The sequence below is a fragment of the Cervus canadensis genome, chromosome 18 (genome assembly GCF_019320065.1).
Source record: "Cervus canadensis isolate Bull #8, Minnesota chromosome 18, ASM1932006v1, whole genome shotgun sequence".
NCBI lineage: Eukaryota > Metazoa > Chordata > Mammalia > Artiodactyla > Cervidae > Cervus > Cervus canadensis.
In genome coordinates, this window is record NC_057403.1 from 59,902,602 (window position 1) to 59,920,825 (window position 18,224).

The following is an 18,224-nucleotide window of genomic DNA, read 5'->3' on the forward strand; positions in this document are numbered from 1 at the left end:
GAGTGAAAAAGTTGGCTTAAAGCTCAACATTCAGAAAACTAAGATCATGGCATCTGGTCCCATCACCTCATGGGAAATAGATGGGGAAACAGTGAAAACAGTGGCTGACTTTATTTTTTTGGGCTCCAAAATCACTGCAGATGGTGATTGCAGCCATGAAATTAAAAGACGCTTACTCCTTGGGAGAAAAGTTATGGCCAACCTAGATAGTATATTAAAAAGCAGAGACATTACTTTGCCAACAAAGGCTCATCTAGTCAAGGCTATGGTTTTTCCAGTAGTCATGTATGGATGTGAGAGTTGGATTATAAAGAAAGTTGAGCACCAAAGAATTGATGCTTTTGAACTGTGGTGTTGGAGAAGACTCTTGAGAGTCCCTTGGACTGCAAGGAGATCCCACCAGTCCATCCTAAGGGAGATCAGTCCTGGGTGTTCATTGGAAGGACTGATGCTGAAGCTGAAACCCCAGTACTTTGAACACCTGATTTGAAGAGCTCACTCATTTGAAAAGAACCTGATGCTGGGAAAGATTGAGGGTGGGAGGAGAAGGGGACAACAGAGGATGAGATGGTTGGATGGCATCACTGACCCATGGACATGGGTTTGGGTGGACTCTGGGAGTTGGTGATGGACAGGGAGGCCGGGCGTGCTGCGGTTCATGGGACCGCAAAGAGTCAGACATGACTGAGTGACTGAACTGAACTGAAGCACCCATTTTGTGATCTCAAGACTATGAAAACAGATTGATACAAATCTGCTATGGAAGGAAAAAGACTCTTGTCTAAAGCAAGGAGAACTTTTATGCACATCTCAAATGGCACCTTTTACTGGAGAACAGACAGAATTGTCCTGGGTGGACCTCAGCAGAGAGAAACCACCTGAGCTCCATCTGAAGTTGGAAAGAGTGTGTTAGGACAGATGCAGAGAACAATCTAGTGGTTATCAGTGGGGAGAGAAATGGGGAAGGGCAAGAAAGGGGTAGAGAATAAAGAGGTAAAAACTACCATGTATGAAATAAATGGGCTTCCCAGGTGGTGCTACTGGTAAAGAATCTATCTTCCAATGCAGCAGACAAAGAAGACATGAGTTCGATTCCTGGGTTAGGAAGGTTCCCTGGAGGAGGGCGTGGCAACCCACTCCAATATTCTTGCCTGGAGAATCCCCATGGACAGAGGAGCCTGTCAGGCTGTGCCTCATAGGGTCGCAGATAGTTGGAAATGACTAAAGTAACTTAGCACACACAGCACATAAAATAAATGAGCTATAAGTACATACTCTACAACACATGGAATACGGCCAATAGTTTACAGTAAGTATAAATGGAGTATACTTTTAAAAACTGTGAATCACTATGCTATATACCTGAAACGTACATAATATTTACATCAACTATACCTAAATTAAAAAGGAATGCAAAAATAAAAAATTATAGAAAAGAGGGAGAAACCTCCAAACAAATAGTTTTGCTTCTGCTAAGATCTTCACCAGTGAGCCTGCAGACTACTCTTCAAATCCTTCAACCAAGAATAAACAACTAAAATGTGACATTCAAGTTGACTAAATAATTTAAGGTGATATGTAAGCAAAAGAGACAGAAGGGAAATTTTCAATTAAAAAAACTTTCAAAAAAATATTCAATCCCACCATATTTTCTAAACAGACTGTCATCTTTGATACTAAAACATGGCATGGGATAGTGTTAAGAGTCCAAATTCTAAAATGAACTCCTTGGTTTAAAAATCTGACTCCTCTACTTAAAAACAACAATGCAACAAAACACACAGAACCAGAAAACTTCAGTTACGACTCTACCATTTTCCTTCTGTCTGCAGAGGAAATAAAATATGAAGAAGAATATTTCTAAGTGTGTTATGGATGCTCAGGCTGCCTTCTTCCCACCCCTGGCCATGGCTCCTGACAGCGGTCTCCTCCATGTCTGGCTCCCCGTATTCCTGCCTACCTTTCTGTTTAACCATTACTTTTAGATGTGAGACCTGAAGTTCTTGGACACATCGATGTGTTTTGCGATCAACCACTTAGTAAGCCAACGGTGCTGTTTTTGCTCAGCCCAGATGCCTGAATCTATAACACAGAGACTGACGGTGTGGGTGACGCAGCTTGAGCTATAGTTGTGCGGGTCTGTTGTTCCTCAGAGATAGGAAATATGTTCCCATCATAGGTCCACATTAGTATTCGAAACACCTGTCGGTTTAATATTTCAAACACAGAACAAAATGGCCAAGGAGACACACTGAGAATCTAAATGTCAACAGCCATTCTCAGCAGAAGCAGAAGAGCATGGCATGAATGTGTCCAGGAAAAATTCTCCCTGATGCCGAGAAGGACGCCTCGATTTCTGGACCTGGAGGACCTTATTTACCCTCAGCCTGTCCTGGGAACACAGCAGGTGTTTATTCCCAAGGAGATTCCCAGAAAGGTTAGCATTTCTGCGGTCCGGGTTAGATGCTGATGGAGTCACTGACTTCAAACAGGTGCCTGGCAAAGACTGGTTGTGCAGAGCATTTGAATGAATTTAATTTAAATTCAACAGACCTTTCACGAATTGGGGCTTGGCTCGGGACTAATGTGACAATAGTGACATTGACACCTCTGCTTCCCGAGAGTTCGGAGAGCAACAAAATAAATGAGTTCACAGCATGACAGTCCCCAGCAGGCCGTGGGACATGGGTCACAGCGAGCACAGGGCGGGCAGTTACACCTCACCACGCAGCCGTCATGCAGGTCCTACAGCTAAGCGCCACTCAAGCGTGGCTGCGCCCTCTGCTCCCGTTCTCCTGAGCTCTCCAGCATCATCCCGCCTCCCCATGAAAGGGAGACGGTATCACCAGATAGTGCAAAGTGCTTCCTGCCTGGCCTCTCACTGGAACCCCAGAGGGGAGGAGGACTCCCCCAGAGAAACACTCCATTTTTGCCACAACGTGATGGTTATCTCCTGTCATTGCTGCTGATAAAAGCTTTGCTCCATAAAACAGTTATGTCAGTAGGAAAACAAGCAGGTTGAAGACTAGAACAACCCAGTGCAATGGGACAGTCTACAATGGCAAAAGTATTCTGTGTGTGTTCTGTTCAGTAGGGCAGCCACTGGCCACGTGTGATTACTGAATGCTTGAAATGTGGATAATGTGAGTGAGGAACTGGATTTTTAATTTTCCTTAATCAGTATCTAAATTTAATTAACCTTTATTAGAGACGTGCAAATCAAAACGACCGTGAGGTACCACCTCACGCCTGTCGGAGTGGCCACTGTTAAAAGGTAAGAAGCTCTGGAGAGGGTGTCGAGAAAGGGAACCTCTTACGCTGTTGCTGGGAATGGAAACTGGTGCAGCCACCATGGAAAACAGTCTGGCAGGGCCTTCAAAATCTAAAAATAGAACTGCCATATGATCCAGCAGTCCTACTCCTGGGCATAGAAATGGAAAAGATGAAAACTCTAATTTAAGAAGATGCATGTACCATAGTGTTCACTGCAATTCACAACAGCAAAGCCATGGAAGCAACGGAAATGTCCACCAGCAGAAGAATGGACAAAGCGGATACATACATATAGTGGAATATCACTCAGCCATAAAAAAGAATGAAATAATGGCGTGTGCAGCAACACCATGGGCTTAGAGATGATCATACCAAGTGACGTAAGTCAGACAGAGAAAGACCAATACCATATGAGGTCACTTACATGTGGACTTTAAAATACGACACAAATAAACTCATGAACAGAAGTGGCCTCACAGACACAGAAAAGAAACTTGTGGGTCGCCAAGGGGAAAGGGGGTGAGGGAGGGACAGGTCAGGAGCTTGGAATTAGCAGATACAAACTACTGTTTACGAAATAGATAAGTGACAAGAGCCTACTCTAGAGCAAAGGAGTATTATTCAGTATCCTGTACTAAACCGAAATGGAAGGATTTCTCTGGTAGTTCAGTAGCTAAGAATCCGCCTGCCAATGCAGGTCTGGTGGGTTCAATCCCTGGCCCGGGAAGATTCCATGTGCTCCAGGCAACTAAGCCTGTGTGCCGCAACTCCTGAGCCTCTGCCCTGGAGCCAGCGGGCTGCAGCTACTGATCCCACGTGTGACTACCGAAGCCCATGCGCCTAGAGCCCGCACTCCACAGCCAGAGAGGCCTCTGCAGTGAGGGGCCCGGGCTCCACAGCCAGGGAGGAGCCCCCCTCGCTGCAACTAGAGAAAGTCTGCATGTAGCTATGAAGACCCAGTGCAGCCAAAAATAAAATAAAATCTAAAACCAAAATGGAAAAAATATGAAAAAACATATATATATATGCAAAACTGAATTGTTGTGCTGTATATCGGAAACTAATAACATGGTAAATCAACTGAACTTCAGTAAAAAACTTAATTAGCTTAAGAAGGAGACAGTAGCAACATCACTACCCTGCTGTCTTCCTGGTGGACTATGCACAATTCAAAGGGGGAGTCTCCCTTAAAATCCATCTTTTGATGTTCACTGCTTAGCCCAGGGCACATTCTAGCCTTGCCAACAAGGATTTCTCCCCTGAAGGTGTTAAGTAGGAAAACACCGAGGCGTGATTCAAGCTCTTCCCTTCCTCCTGCTAAAGGGAGTTACTGGTTGGCAGCCTTGTCAGTAGTCAGGGGAAAACTGAGAAGATCAAAGACCTGCTTGATTGATGTGCTTTGGGAAGAGCAAATATTTATCCTGGAAGATAAAAGAAGAGATGTGAAAGGTGAGCAAAGATAGATGCAAAAGACAAGAGAGAATGAGGGCAGGGTTTGAGAGTCTGGGAGAGTTTAAAGAGCACGGGAAGAGACTTTGGAGGGAGAGGAGGCATTGGGGGGATGTCTAAACGAGAAGAGAAATTTTCGAGATGCTTCCTCTGCAGCACAAATAGTTCCAGCTTTGGCATTTTCTAAAGGACTCAATAGAATTTGACAGTGCTTCTCAATTATATTGAAAAATTGGGTTTCTATTCAAGAGGGAATCATCCCAGCTAAATCTGGGCTACAAAAGGGAAAACAGAATGGGAACAGAAATGAAAAATGTTAAAAGAGCAAAAGGAAGAGTGTCCTGTAAGCGCCATAGGCTGAGGGCAGAGACGGTGACTCCAAGCCAGTGAGAGGGTGCAAATTTGCCTCTGCTATTTATTTCCTAGGAAGGAGCAGTCCCAGGGCATGGACCATCTCCTCTGTGATCAGAGAGAATAGTTCTCCAGGATCTGAAAGCAGATAAACCTTAACAGAATGTTTTGGGAAAGGGGGCACAATTTTAGCTATATTACACATCCCGGGTTCTGGCTGAGGAAACACTGAGTCACAGCTTATTACAAGGTCCCCAGTCGGAACAATTTTAGTCAGTTTAGCTGGAGGATAAAGAGAATCCAATTACGAAATCATTGAGGCCAGTCATAGGAACGGTGGATTTAATAGCTCCCCATTAGCTGACTGAACTAAGGATAGCATAGATAAATGAAAAGCAATTCTTTCTGATCTTAGGGATTTTTTTTTTTTAAGTCTGTTACTTGATGGATAGTCTGTTTTAAGAAGGAGATGTGTCTGCATTGGGAGGACGGGGAGAGGGCTTTGCAGTTTGCAAGCTTCATCTGAGTTTACTGTAGAATTTAGACTGTTTGAGCCGGTGGGGTTGCCCCACTATGTGTCTATTTGTATGAAGAGCAGATAAGCCTGGGAAAGAAGAGAAACACTCCTGCTAAGGGAAATGTGAGTTGGAGAATAGAAGCCTAGATGAAGAAGCCTATGGTAATGCAAGCAGAAAGCTTGACTCAATGTGGGCTTTGGTACCACTCAGATTACTTTTCAACTTCAAGGGCTCGTGACGAGTGGGTATAAAGTGAGTGAAGAAAACCCTGGCTTAAATCCCAGCTCTTTGTCTTATGAGTTTCATCATCTTTAGCAAGTTCTTTATTTCTCTGATCCTTTCCCTTCATCAGAAAATGATTGGTATCATGCTAAGTACACATGTGCATGCTAAATCACTTCAGTTGTGTCAGACTCTTTGTGACCCCATGGACTGCAGCCCACCAGGCTCCTCCATCCATGGGATTCTCCAAGCAAGAATACTGGGGTGGGTTGCCATGCCCTCCTCCAGGGGATCTTCCTGACCCGGGGATTGAACCGGCATCTCTTGCGTCTCCTGCATTGGCAGACAGGTTCTTTACCACTAGCACCACCTGGGAAATTTCTATAAAACCCTTAACATGGTGCTGTGAGAAATCACGCAGTAAAGGTCATTGTGATAATAAAGATGATAGATAATTAATGACAAGAGTGTCATTATTATTAGCTCCAAACAGCAGAAACATTGATAAGGAAGGTGGCACATGCTGCTTTAGAACCTGCTGTAGAAAGGGGGCCACATTTTTAGCAGAAGGCCAGGCTCCACCCAGGAAGGAGAAGAAAGGGGGAAACACACTGGGTGGCTTCAGTGTACGGGAGGAGCAGAACAAAGCAACAGGAGATGGTTTCAATCAACGGGGAGCCAGAACTATGTTCTGAGAGCCCAGGCCACAGCAACTAAGATACCCTGGCAACTATGTGGGAGGCATGGAAGATGGGGGTCCTGATACCTACTAAGGAAGGTCAGAACAGAGTCAAGGACATACCACTTGTTCTAAAAGGTTATTTCCCCCCAGTAGTTTGAAATATTTATTCATTTATTTTCCAGTGGTACTGAGCTGTATTTGACAGACTGTTAATTTAAGGTGTACAGCATAATGATTTGATGTGTGCGTATCTTACACAAGGACTGTCACAACACTCTACTTTAGTGAAACGTTTGACCAGCCAGGCTGGTGGAGCCTCGGGTCCCCAGGCGTGCAAGCATCGCGGGAACACTGGAGCAAGTGCTCTTGGAGTAACCGGCGCCAGAGGTAACACCCTGGGCTCTCTCCAAGAGCCCCGGCCTGCAGCCCCCAGTGGGGCCGGATGACGGTGAGGAGGAAACCACAGAACATCTTGAGAAGTTAGAGACCCACATCTCCCGGCCTCGGGAGAGCAGTTATTAGAGGGTTCAGGAAGCAATCTTCTGGTTGCAAGAGAACAAACTGTGTCAAGGAGAAGTAAAACTCCCCGAAAACGTAGCTCCTTTGGTATTCTTTCAAATCCCTATTCAAAGACCTGCACGCTGGAGGGAGATAGACTCAGAGAAAGCTAAGATGACAGAGGGGAGTGCGAAGGATGATGGGCTTGGATGGGCCTCTGTTTGTATTAGGAAAGACATTTACAAGTGACACGGCCACTGCTGCCGAAAGGTATCCCCAACACTGGGTAATATATTCGGTCACTCCCCCAGACACGGATTGCACGCCTACTGTTACAGAAGCACCGGGCATGTGTTCATCAGTTACAGGAGAAGAGAGAGAGCTTCTGGAAAGTCTAAGACGACCACAGGTTCAAAAGACGATGGGCCTCAAAGTTGAAAACATTATATATGTTATTTAATATGATTCAATGACTCGGTGCTGAGGGACATCAAGTCCCAAGAAATGGCATGAAGCTGCCCTCCCCAGTGCCCCCTCTGATTCTCCACTTTTTCTGGACAAAGAGGCATCTCCCATCGGCCATGATGGTTACCCTTTGGATCAGTCCAGTGTGTTTCTTACCTACCTGCATCATCTGATAACTGCCCTCCCTTCCATTTAGAGTATCTACCCCACATTCACCACACACACACACACACACACACTTCATGAGTTCCTGGCCGGGCTGTCGATCACAGTGCTCCCTTCTTTTAGGTCAGAACAGGAGGGCGTGAGACACCAATGTGGCCAATCATTATGCCTTACCCCTTCAGGCCAGACAGACAGAGAGACCCAAGGGCTGATATGTGATTTATGAGGGGCCAATTAGATCCCTTCCCTGATGTATGAAAACTGGGAGAAGAAAGTTCTCTTTGCATTGGGGCTTGCTAAACTCTCAGGAGGCAGCTGGGGTGAAAGGCCTCCGTCTCTCCAGATCTCAGGAAGGCAGCTGACCGCAGTGACCCATGAGGAGGGAGAAGACAAGAGAGGGAAGGGGAGCGCCTAGGAGTCCAGGGACTGGTCCACCAAGGTGGTCGGCATGGCTGAAACGAAGGACAGAGAGGTCGGAGCAGAAGCGACTGGCCTTCCTTCTGAAGGTCCCTGAGCTTGGCCCAGCCTCTGGAGCGCAGTAGGAGCACTGTACATTTTGGTTCCACTCACACTCTCGTTCCCCCGGGAATGCATGTGGATGCTCGTGTTTATGCCATGCCATGGTGGCACAGCCTGTCCAGGTTGCTAGGTTTCTTTTAATCTGACGGCATTTAGTCCCAGTTGCAATGGGATCTCCTAGTTATGGCACGTGGATCTCAAGTTACTTTGCAGTCTAGTTCCCTGACCAGGGATCAAACCCAGGCCACCTGCATTGGAAGCTCAGAGGCTTGGCCACCTGGACCTCCAGGGAAGTCCCCCAGCTACTTTTGATTTTAGGGTCTTATACCCTTTAGGGGAGACACGTGGAATCTGAATAGGGACTCCATTCAGAAAACTTTATGGCTTAAGGACGGACTTTCTACTGTCCTACTTTTTTTTTCATCTCCTTCCCACCATTAATATAGATTAAACATATACTATACAACAAGGACTTCATTCATTCAACGGATATGAAATGTGCCAACACCATTGCTAAATACTTTAGACACTATCTAAAATTACCCCATAAGGTCTATAATTATACCCATATTACAGCTTAGCAAACTGAGGTTTCAAAAGAGGAAGTCATTTTCCCAAGGTGATAAACGTTGCTAAAAAATGATCCAATTCAGCACTTGACCACATCTGTTTCACTTCAAACATTAACCCTTTTATAACCCCAAAGCATCCTGCCTCCCATTCAATTTGGATGTTTAGTCAGTGCCAGCCCCCAAAATGAATCATTATTAGTCTTTTCACAGAAGAGAATTATCCTACAATGGGCTCTGGAGGAGGGGAGAAGTCAGGATTAAGAGGACCAGTGCTTTAATTTGCAGAGGGGGTTCTGTTCGGGAAAGCAGTGGCTCGCATGTTCCTGCCCCCGGGACAGTGCTGGGGAAGGGGCTAAGGCTGAGGGGTCAAGGAGCTGGAGAACAGAATTTCCCCCACAGGCTCTCATCTAGAAAAATATCACGTTCAAAGATGAAACAGCTCCTTTCACTGGAGCGTCTATTTTGTCTCTTGGGCCTTCAAACATTAAACATTAAATTTACTCATTTTAATACCGTGGCTGCAACTGATGTTCTGTGTGAGATCACATACAGAGGAATCAAACTAATTTGAGATTACATGCCTGCTGCCCTTTCCTAGGAAGAGCCTCTTCTTGTTTCTAATTAAACTTTTTCTTCTATGACAAATGCCAAGATGCCAAGAAAGACCTGTATGAAGAATAAGTAGTGGCAGGAACTTGGGGTCACCAGGGTGTTCTTCCCCATGCCTGGGTGAGTTTTGTTGTTGGCATGAATGTCAGTGATCTGCCCAAAGGTCATGGGATTTTGGTTCCGCTGGATGGGTGCAAACCAGACTCCAGAGGTTGGGCCGTTTTGCACAGCCAGCTATCGGAGAAATCTGTGCAGTCACCCACGGATGGGTGTGCACAGAGTTGGTGTCAGGGTAGCATACATTCATCCTCGTCCATTCCCAACCCTGGGCATAAGAGTCAAAAGCCAGCACCCTACTCCAGCTGTGCATGTTGTTGGATGGGAGATGATCAGGACAGGGCACCGGAGGCGGGGGGGCAAGTCCAGTAACAGAGGAAGGAAAGTAACTGAGCACCCACTCATTGTGTGCAAGAAGCAGTGAGGCTGGTCAGAGACTCTCTGCCAGTCTTCATGGTAATACCAAAGGGAGGGTGTCTTTCTTACCAAGGGGGGCTGTGGGCAAGCTGTCAGTGCTGTCTGCTCACCGTCAGCCTCAGTGAGGCAGGATTAGAGTCTGAACTCAGAGGTATTGTAGGTCCTTCCTCTTCCCATTTCATCTGAGTCCCTCTTTCCTTACTTAGAAAGTAAGGATGACAGGCTCATGGGTGTGGGTCAGGTGGGAAATGACAAGGATGGTAGGCTTTGTTGCTGCGAAGATGCCTCCAGTGGAGGGGAGGGTGAGCCTGAGTGTCCGTCCTCACTCCCGTTGTCCGCCGTGAGACCCCTGCCTTTGGCTTCTGTCTAATGAAGCTCAGGCTACTGTTTACAGGAAACTGCTCTATGTCAGACGTCCGATAAGATGGTCTGCGTCTCTTCTTTTAATGGAGTAGAAGAAACTCCAATCCTGGGCTTCCTTGCTTCCTCCAAGTGCTGGGGAGACAGGAAGTCCATTCCGTTATCCGATCAGGACACTGTCACCATCACCAGCCCTCCCCGGGGAGGACACAGTTAACGGAAAAATGCAAACTCGGATGGACAACAGAGACCCCTGAAGCAGTGCCTCCACTTTCTCATTCCCAAACGGGGCTCAGTGTGACTCTGGAGAGTCATCCTTTCCCATCAAATCCTGATGACCCCGTCCAACACAGAGCACTGTGTTCCAATCTCTGTGCCAAGTGGCTTCCAGCTCAGGTACTGGGACCCTCCAAACAATTTCTCAGTTTTATAAACATCTGTGTCGCTTAACCTCATACACTCCATTTATTTATTTCAATAAACACAGAGAAGAGCATTGTTGTTGTTCAGTTGCTCAGTCGTGTCCGACTCTTTATGACCCCATTGACTACAGCATGCCAGGATCCCCTGTCCTCCACTATCTCCCAGAGCTTGCTCAAACTCATTCCATCCAGTGGGTGATGCCATCCAACCATCTCATCCTCTGTCGCCCACCCCACCCCCAGCCTCCTTCTCCTGCCTTCAATCTTTCCCAGCATCAGGCTCTTTAGCAATGAGTTGGCTCTTTGCAACTTAACCTCATACACTCCACTTATTGATTCAAATAGACACAGGGAAGAGCACATTGGCCATATTTCCCTGGATGACCTTTCATGCTGTGTTGTTTGGCATATCTTGCACTCAAGTTGCTGATGTAGCCATAGCCCAGTGGAGGAGATGAGGCAGAGGAAGGAACTTAAGTGTCTTGAGTGGTGATCATGTTTAATCAGTGTGGGTATTCTGGGTCAACCATAGCAATGTGATTCTAAGTGGATCCCAAAAGCATTCCAGACCCCAAAAATGGTGAGGAAGTGGATGTGGCTCAGAACCACGATGGCTGCTTTGGGAGGCAAGATGACAGCATGCAACTTAAAATAAATATATCTATTTACTTTCAATTATCTTTGGCCCGCTGGGTCTCTGTGGTTGCGTGCGGGCTTTTTCTCGCTGTGGCTCCGGGCTCTTCATTGCAGTGGCTTCTCTTGTTGCAGGGCACAGGCTCTAGAATACGGTTCACTAGTTGGGGTGCATGGGCTTAGTTGCTCCGCCGCATGTAGGCTCTTCCCGAACCAGAGATTGCACTGGTGTTCCCTGCATTGCAACATGCATTCTCAACCACTGGACCACCAGGGAAGCCCCAGCATGCAGTTTTGAGTTTGATCAGCTATGCTTCAAGTCAGTCCAGTGCATCCACGGTTCTTTCTCTGTATTTCCAATTCCAGTCTTTGTGCCTGTCTGCCTCTCTGTGTCTCTTGGTCGTTCATTGCTTCTGTCCATTCTCTCTCTCTGCTCTGTGCGTCTGTCACTGTGTCCCTCAGATCATAGAGTCCAGAACAGGAAGACTTGGATTTTTATGCCGCTTGTCCACCTAAACATTCGCAATCTTAACATATCTCTGAATGCCAGTTCCCCCATCTTTAAAATGGAGAGTGTAACACTGATGTTGAGTGGCCATTAGGATAAAATGAAGCAAAGTATACAGCGGGCAGCTCAGTGGCTGCCTCATCACCAGCACCTGACCCTCACGATGTATCAGGATCCCACCAATCTCTTGGCTTTCCTCTAGCGTGGCCTACCCTCAGCCCATTTTCAGATCAGCCAATGGAGCCATGACTGGCTGCAACTATTTTTCATCCAGTTGGTCTCATTCCAGCAGTTTCACGTGGCCTCTTGCTGTAAATCAGTCTGGGAAAATAAATGTCCCCAGTCCATTAGTGCCTTTCCACCACAAGCCAATCTGGGCCGCAAAACAGACAGACTTGTTAATGGCCACTTAAGTAGGTTCCTGCAGCCCAGTCTGGGGACCCTCAGCCTCAAATCCTCCCAGCTCCTGTCCAAGAGAAGCACCACTGTGGCAAGACCCCCGGCAGCAAAGGCGTAGACAGGACCCTGAGCAATTGCGGGGAGGAGATTGTGGGGGGAGGAGAGACCACCAACCCCGGTTTGCCCAGAACAGTCCCAGTTTGTCCCTGCTGCCCCAGAGTAGTTATTAGCAGAGTCCCTTTCATTCTCCTAAGGGTGCTGGTATGACAACCTGTAAGGGGAACCTGTGGAAATCAAGAATAACAGTTTGAACAATACCATCTAGCATTTGGTGACCTCTTGCTCTGTGTCAGGCATCACCACAAAGGTCCTGATGCAGCGTGTCACATTGAAACCCCCTCACAACACTCTACAGCTGTTGTTGTTCAGTTGTTAAGTTGCGTCTGACTCTTCAAAACCACGTGGACTACGGCACGCCAGGCTCCCCTGTCCTTCATCAACTCCTGGAGTTTGCTCAAATTCATGTTCATCAAGTCAGTGATGCCATCGAACCACCTCATCCTTTGCCACTCTCCTCTTCTTTTGCCTTCAGTCTTTCCCAGCATCAGGGTTTTTGCCAACAAGTCGGCTCTTCGCATCAGGTGGTCAAAGTATTGGAGCTTCAGTATCAGTCCTTCCAGTGAATATTCAGGGTTGATCTCCTTGAGGGTTGACTGGCTTGGCTCTGAAGGGCGGTGCTATTATTAATTCCATTCTATAGACCGGGAAGCCCACATTCAGTGTGGTAAGCGACGGGGTCAAGGTCAGCCAGTGTAGAGGGCACTGTTGGCGTCTCACCCAGACCTCTGTCACCGGCAGCGCACCTGTCCCCCAGTGGCTGGGACAGCTGGCTGTCAGAGCTCAGAGCAGCCCTGGGGGACAGCTGGCTGTCAGAGCTCAGAGCAGCCCTGATGCCCCTTCCATGAGTTACAGAGTCTCCACACCCCCACTCGGGAAGCAGCCCAGAGGCCATGACCCACCAATGACAGGGTGGGGGGCCCAGAAGGCTCCCCCAACTTCTACAAGGTCAGATTGACTGGTACAACTCATGCTCTAGAACTCCTGGAGGGATCCAGTTGAGACCCAACCCTTGCTTCACTCCTTCCCCTGCCCTATCCTACTCCTGGGCTCCCCTTTTCCTGAAAGGACCCCCCCCCCCTCCATCAACCTTTTCAAACAGCATTCCTGTCTCAGGTTGTGCCTCCAGGGGACCAGTCCTAGGATAGCTGGTTAGCAGGGGACTGAGCTAGGCTCACGTCTAGGAAGGTCTCACTCTTCATCACTAAGCAGATGTGATGTAACATTTCCTGTGTTATTACATACATGATTAAAATGATGGCCTCCAAGTCATCAAGTTGCCAGCAAATATGTTGTACAGGCATCAATGTGACAACAATCACAACAACTACTGTTTGTTGTTGTTATTATTCAGTTGCTGAGTCGTGTCTCTTTGCAACCCCATGGACTACAGCACGCCAGGCTTCCCTGTCCTTCACTATGTCCCAGAGTTTGCTCAAACTCATGTCCATTGAGTTAGTGATGCCATCCAACCATCTCATCCTCTGTCGCAGCCCCCTTTCTCCCCTTGCCCTCAATACTTCCCAGCATCAGGATCTTTACCCATGAGTTGGCTCATCGCATCAAGTGGCCAAAGGATTGGAGCTTCACCTTTAGCGTCAGTCCTTCCAATGAATATTCAGCGTTGATTTCCTTTAGGATTTACTGGTTTGATCTCCTCAGTGTCCAAGGGACTCTCAAGAGTCTTCTCCAGCACCACAGTTCTTGGTGCTAACCTTGAGCCCATCTCTTTCTTAAAAGATGAACACTATAATGTTCATCTTATTATCTCCATTTTGCAGTCGAGGCAAGAAAAGCTTAGAGAAGTTAAGAAAGATGTTCACCAAGGTTACACAGATCTATCTTTCTCCAAAGGCCACATGCTTTTTCCACTTGACCAGTTAAATCACTTGCTGTGTAAATTGTTCACTGAATGGCTGATGAAATGGGTTCCCTATCAAATATGATGTTGTGGTAACAATTCAAATGGAAGACTGGGCTACCCTTCCCACCCCATACAGCCCACAGTGGTTCCTTCTGAGCCGTGTTTAGCCATCAAGCCTCTACTTTAGGGAGAGTGCCGGATTACTCTGGGGACAGCCAGAGAATGTTTCCTTAAGCCAGACACAAACAGATGAAAAGAGCTTCCCAGGTGGCACATAAAGAACCCACCTGCCAATGCAGGAGACACAAGAGATTCAGGCTCCATCCCTGGGTCAGGGAGGTCCCCTGGAGGACGGTGTGGCAACCCACTCCAGTATTCTTGCCTGGAGAATCCCATGGACAGAGAAGACTGGCGAGCTACAGTCCATGGGGTTGCAAAGAGTCAGACACAACTGAAGTGACCGAGCACCCAGATCAAAGCCACATTCACTGAAGAAAGGGAAGAAAACAAGGTTATGTGTCAAAGGTCCGGAGGAGTAAACTACATCTCTCCTGGCTTTGCAACAGAGGGAGACAAAATAAGAGGAAAAGAGCAGAGCTTTAAGGAGAAATAAACTAGGATTCAAATCCTAGCTTCATTACCTGTGTGGTGTTTTTAGCAAATTACTCAACATCTCCAAGCCTCAGTTTGCTTTACCATAATACCTACTGGGTTAGACCAGATATGAGAGGAGGGGAAATGAGATAAAATATGTATCTCCCCCTGCCTTCTCTCTTCCATTTCCACAAAATTTATACGGTAATCAACTCGGACCCTCATTCCAGGTCTGAATGATACTAGTTCAGATGGACTATGCTTTACTTTCCAGCAAAAAGCATATACTATTTGATGATAAAAGGTTTCCATTAAAAATAGAGAACCAAGAGAGAACGGATAAGAGGGGAACCTTCATCCAAGAGGCCATCAGCTGACTCATAAAACTACAGAATGAGTCATCCTGGCTCCCAAGGCTAATCTTACAATCAATGGGCATCTCTGCCCAGCCAATCCTAGCCCAGTGGAGAAAGAAGGGCCCAGCAGGCAATCCTCACAAACCTATTCCAATCCCTCCCTGCAAAACCGATTAACTCTGCTTCCAGCTTGGGTGAAATGAAAATCAACCTGGGCCCTTTGCAGTATTGTTTCCCCTCCCCCATCCAGCATCATCTCCCACCCCTCATGGCTTGTTGGCTTTCTAAACAACTGGGGCGGGGGGATCTCTGATGATTCTACTCAATGTGTGTGTGTGTGTGTCTGTGTGTCTGTGTGTCTGTGTGTGTGTGGCTCCAACGAAAAACAGGCTTCTGTGTCTGGCTTTGAAAATCAATCTCCCAGCCTTCATCCTGACATTTATTATTTCCAAACCCTTCAGGTCCTCTTGGCATTTATGCAGTAAGCAAAAGGCTGGAGAACCCAGGTCTATTTGACCTGCAGATGATGATCTTTTAACAAAACAGTAGCTTCAACATTTTTACTCTCTATATATACACTCTGACAAAGAGTCCTAGAACCCAGTCCTCAATTTGAATGGAGGGTCATAAATCATACACACACACACACGTAATATTTTTGATTGGTGGTTGAGGAAGGAAAGTGAATCAATACATGGTTTTAATTTTACTAGGTAGACATACTTCCACCAGCAAGTGAAGAAAAAGAATGACTCAACAATCTCCCTCCAGGCACCTTTCCCCCATCCTTCCATCCAGCAATAACTGAGTCATTCAGCAACAGCATATTCAAGATACACTGGGTGCCAAGCTCTGGGCTGGACATTGGGAATTTATCAGTGAGTATGTATCAGAGGCATGCTCTGCCTTCTGGATCAGCCAGCTTGGTTCAGCAAGAATTAACAAGATAGAACTATATAGGATCCCCCAGTTGGCCAAAGCCACCTCTGCCACCTGAATTCACCTGGGAGAGGCCCCTGTGTTCAGAGTTAAACGCACCCAGCCCCATATGTGAGAAGTGAGCCGGAGACCAGTCTGCCTCTCTCCAGCCACCTTCCAATCTGAAGAATGAAACCCACATCTGCTTTCAAAGTGGCGAAGCGGAGGGGAAGCCCCTCTGCACTCTTCTTGCCTCTAGACTGTTCCCAGATGCTGATTTTGGGGGTCTAAGTGGTGAGCTGGCTGCTGCTTTTAGGGAGCTGGGTCTGTTGGGGGCTTTAAAGAACGGTGATGGGAAGGGAAGGGCCCATCTCAGGATGCTAACAGAGAGTTCCCCGGAAAAGCTTTCCACGCTGCAGCACACAACTCACAGCGCTGGTCCAGTGAGCCCTCGGGGGTAAGTCCTTTCCCTGGAACTCCAGGGAAATGACCATACAGTGATAGACAGCACAAGCGATGTTTATACACTCCAGGAGGAATCCCAGCCTGGTGAGGGTCTGACGTTCCCCGGGGAGGGGTGGGGACAAGAAAGGGACTCAGGAGATGGAAGCAGGAGTTAGAAGATTCAGCTGTTTTGTTCGCCTGTGTTTTTTCTCTTCAGAGAAACACAGAAGGCGCTGGTGGGCAAGAGGGGGATGAAGTAGCAGCCTTGGCCTCACCTCTTAAATGCTGGGTCCCTAAAATGCGTCCCAGTTCCTCTCCCAGTATGACACCACAAGGAGGGAGTGTACAGCGGTGAGCAAGAGGGATGCATTTCCCCAACCCTGCTCTCTGACCCCAGCCCCAAAGGGACAACTGCCTAGAGGTCGAAAAACATGTCATATCAAATCCTGGCCATGCCGCTTAGCGGCAGCCGGCTGATCTTGGGCAAACCACTCTCTGAGCCCCGGTTGCCGCACCTGTGACAAGGGGACAAGGATGATGCCTAACTCTCTGGGTCCCAGGAACTATTAAATAAGATCGCACACGTAAAACTCTTTAAGAACCGACGGCAGGCACGCAGTGAGTCGACGGTTATGATTTTCTAACCATGTTACCACCAAACCTTCCTCTCCTGGCCCCTGAGCTGTCCTACTCCACGGAGAGCTCCCGTGGCGCGATCTTCCAGACCCTGAGCGCTGGGCGCCACCGGTCACTCTTCCCCTACCCGGAGCTCACCGTCTCCTCGGTCACCCCCAGATCCGGCTTGGGGAGAGCGAGGGCTTGCCTGCCAGCCTCCTCCCCAACATCGGCGGGCCAAGGGGCGGCGGGGGAGGCTCGGAGAGCCGGTGAGGGCGCGCGGGGGGCCGCCCAGGGAGGCTCTTCCCCTCGGGTAGCGTGCCCGCCGAGGCTCTGCCAGCCGCTCCCCCGGAGCTCTGAGAGCGCGCAAAGAGAGAGAGAAAGAAAGCGAGAAAGGCGCGGATACTGGACCAGGCTTTGACGCGGATCTTGAGCTCGCCGTCCTGAGGCTCGGGCATGGCCTTCCTGGTGACCCGCAGCTTGTTGAGCCCCCCGAAGCCGGCCAGCACCACGGCGCGCATCTCCTGGGCGTCCCCGAGGCGGTGAGAGCCGCCGCCGCCGCCGCCCTCGGCCGGCTCCTTGCCTGCCTCCTTTTCGATCATCTGCTCCGTCTCCTCCGCCTTCTCCACGCCTTCCTTGGCCATGGCGCGCGGGGGCGCGGGGCGCACGGGCTGCGGCGGCTGCGGCGCTGGGGGGTTCGGGGACCCTCGCTCGCGGGTTCCTCCTGTTGAATGCGGGATGCTCGGCGGCGCAATGGCTGCAGCCTCTGCGAGCCGCGCCGCGGTCCACGGCCTCCGCCGTAATCCTCCCAAGAGCCGCGCGCCCCGCCTCGCTGCCCTCCTCTGTCCTGCCCGAGCAAAGCCTCAGCTCCCGCTTCTCAGCCAGTTTCACACCAAGCTCTTGATCGTAAAACCCAGAGCCCAGATCTGCCAAAAAAAAAAAAAAAAAAACTCGTGAATAAAACACATAGAGAAGACGCCTTGTCCTCCGCCGTGGACGCAATATTTCATTATATACGGCGCGGGCTGGGCGCCTTGAAATGGACAGAGATGAATGTCTGGGCCTGGAGGACGCCTCCCCGCCCCAAGGTGGCCTCCTCTCCCACCGACGTGTGGGGGCCGGGGGACTGACGGGAAACGCGGCTGTTTCCCAAACCACCGGTCCGGGTTAGAAGGACCGAGAGGTACGGGAAACTGG

General features: G+C 48.5%; 1 protein-coding gene across 1 annotated transcript in view; it reads right to left on the reverse strand.

Annotated features, from left to right (window-relative positions):
• Positions 1–17,794, reverse strand: part of VAT1L (vesicle amine transport 1 like) — a 165,926-nt gene extending 148,132 nt beyond the window's left edge. Inside the window, exon 1 of the mRNA XM_043437233.1 lies at positions 17,439–17,794. Within this exon, the coding sequence (XP_043293168.1) occupies positions 17,439–17,671 (233 nt within the window). The 5' untranslated portion in view covers positions 17,672–17,794. The remainder of the gene's footprint in view (positions 1–17,438) is intronic.
• Between the last annotated feature and the right edge of the window lie 430 nt (positions 17,795–18,224).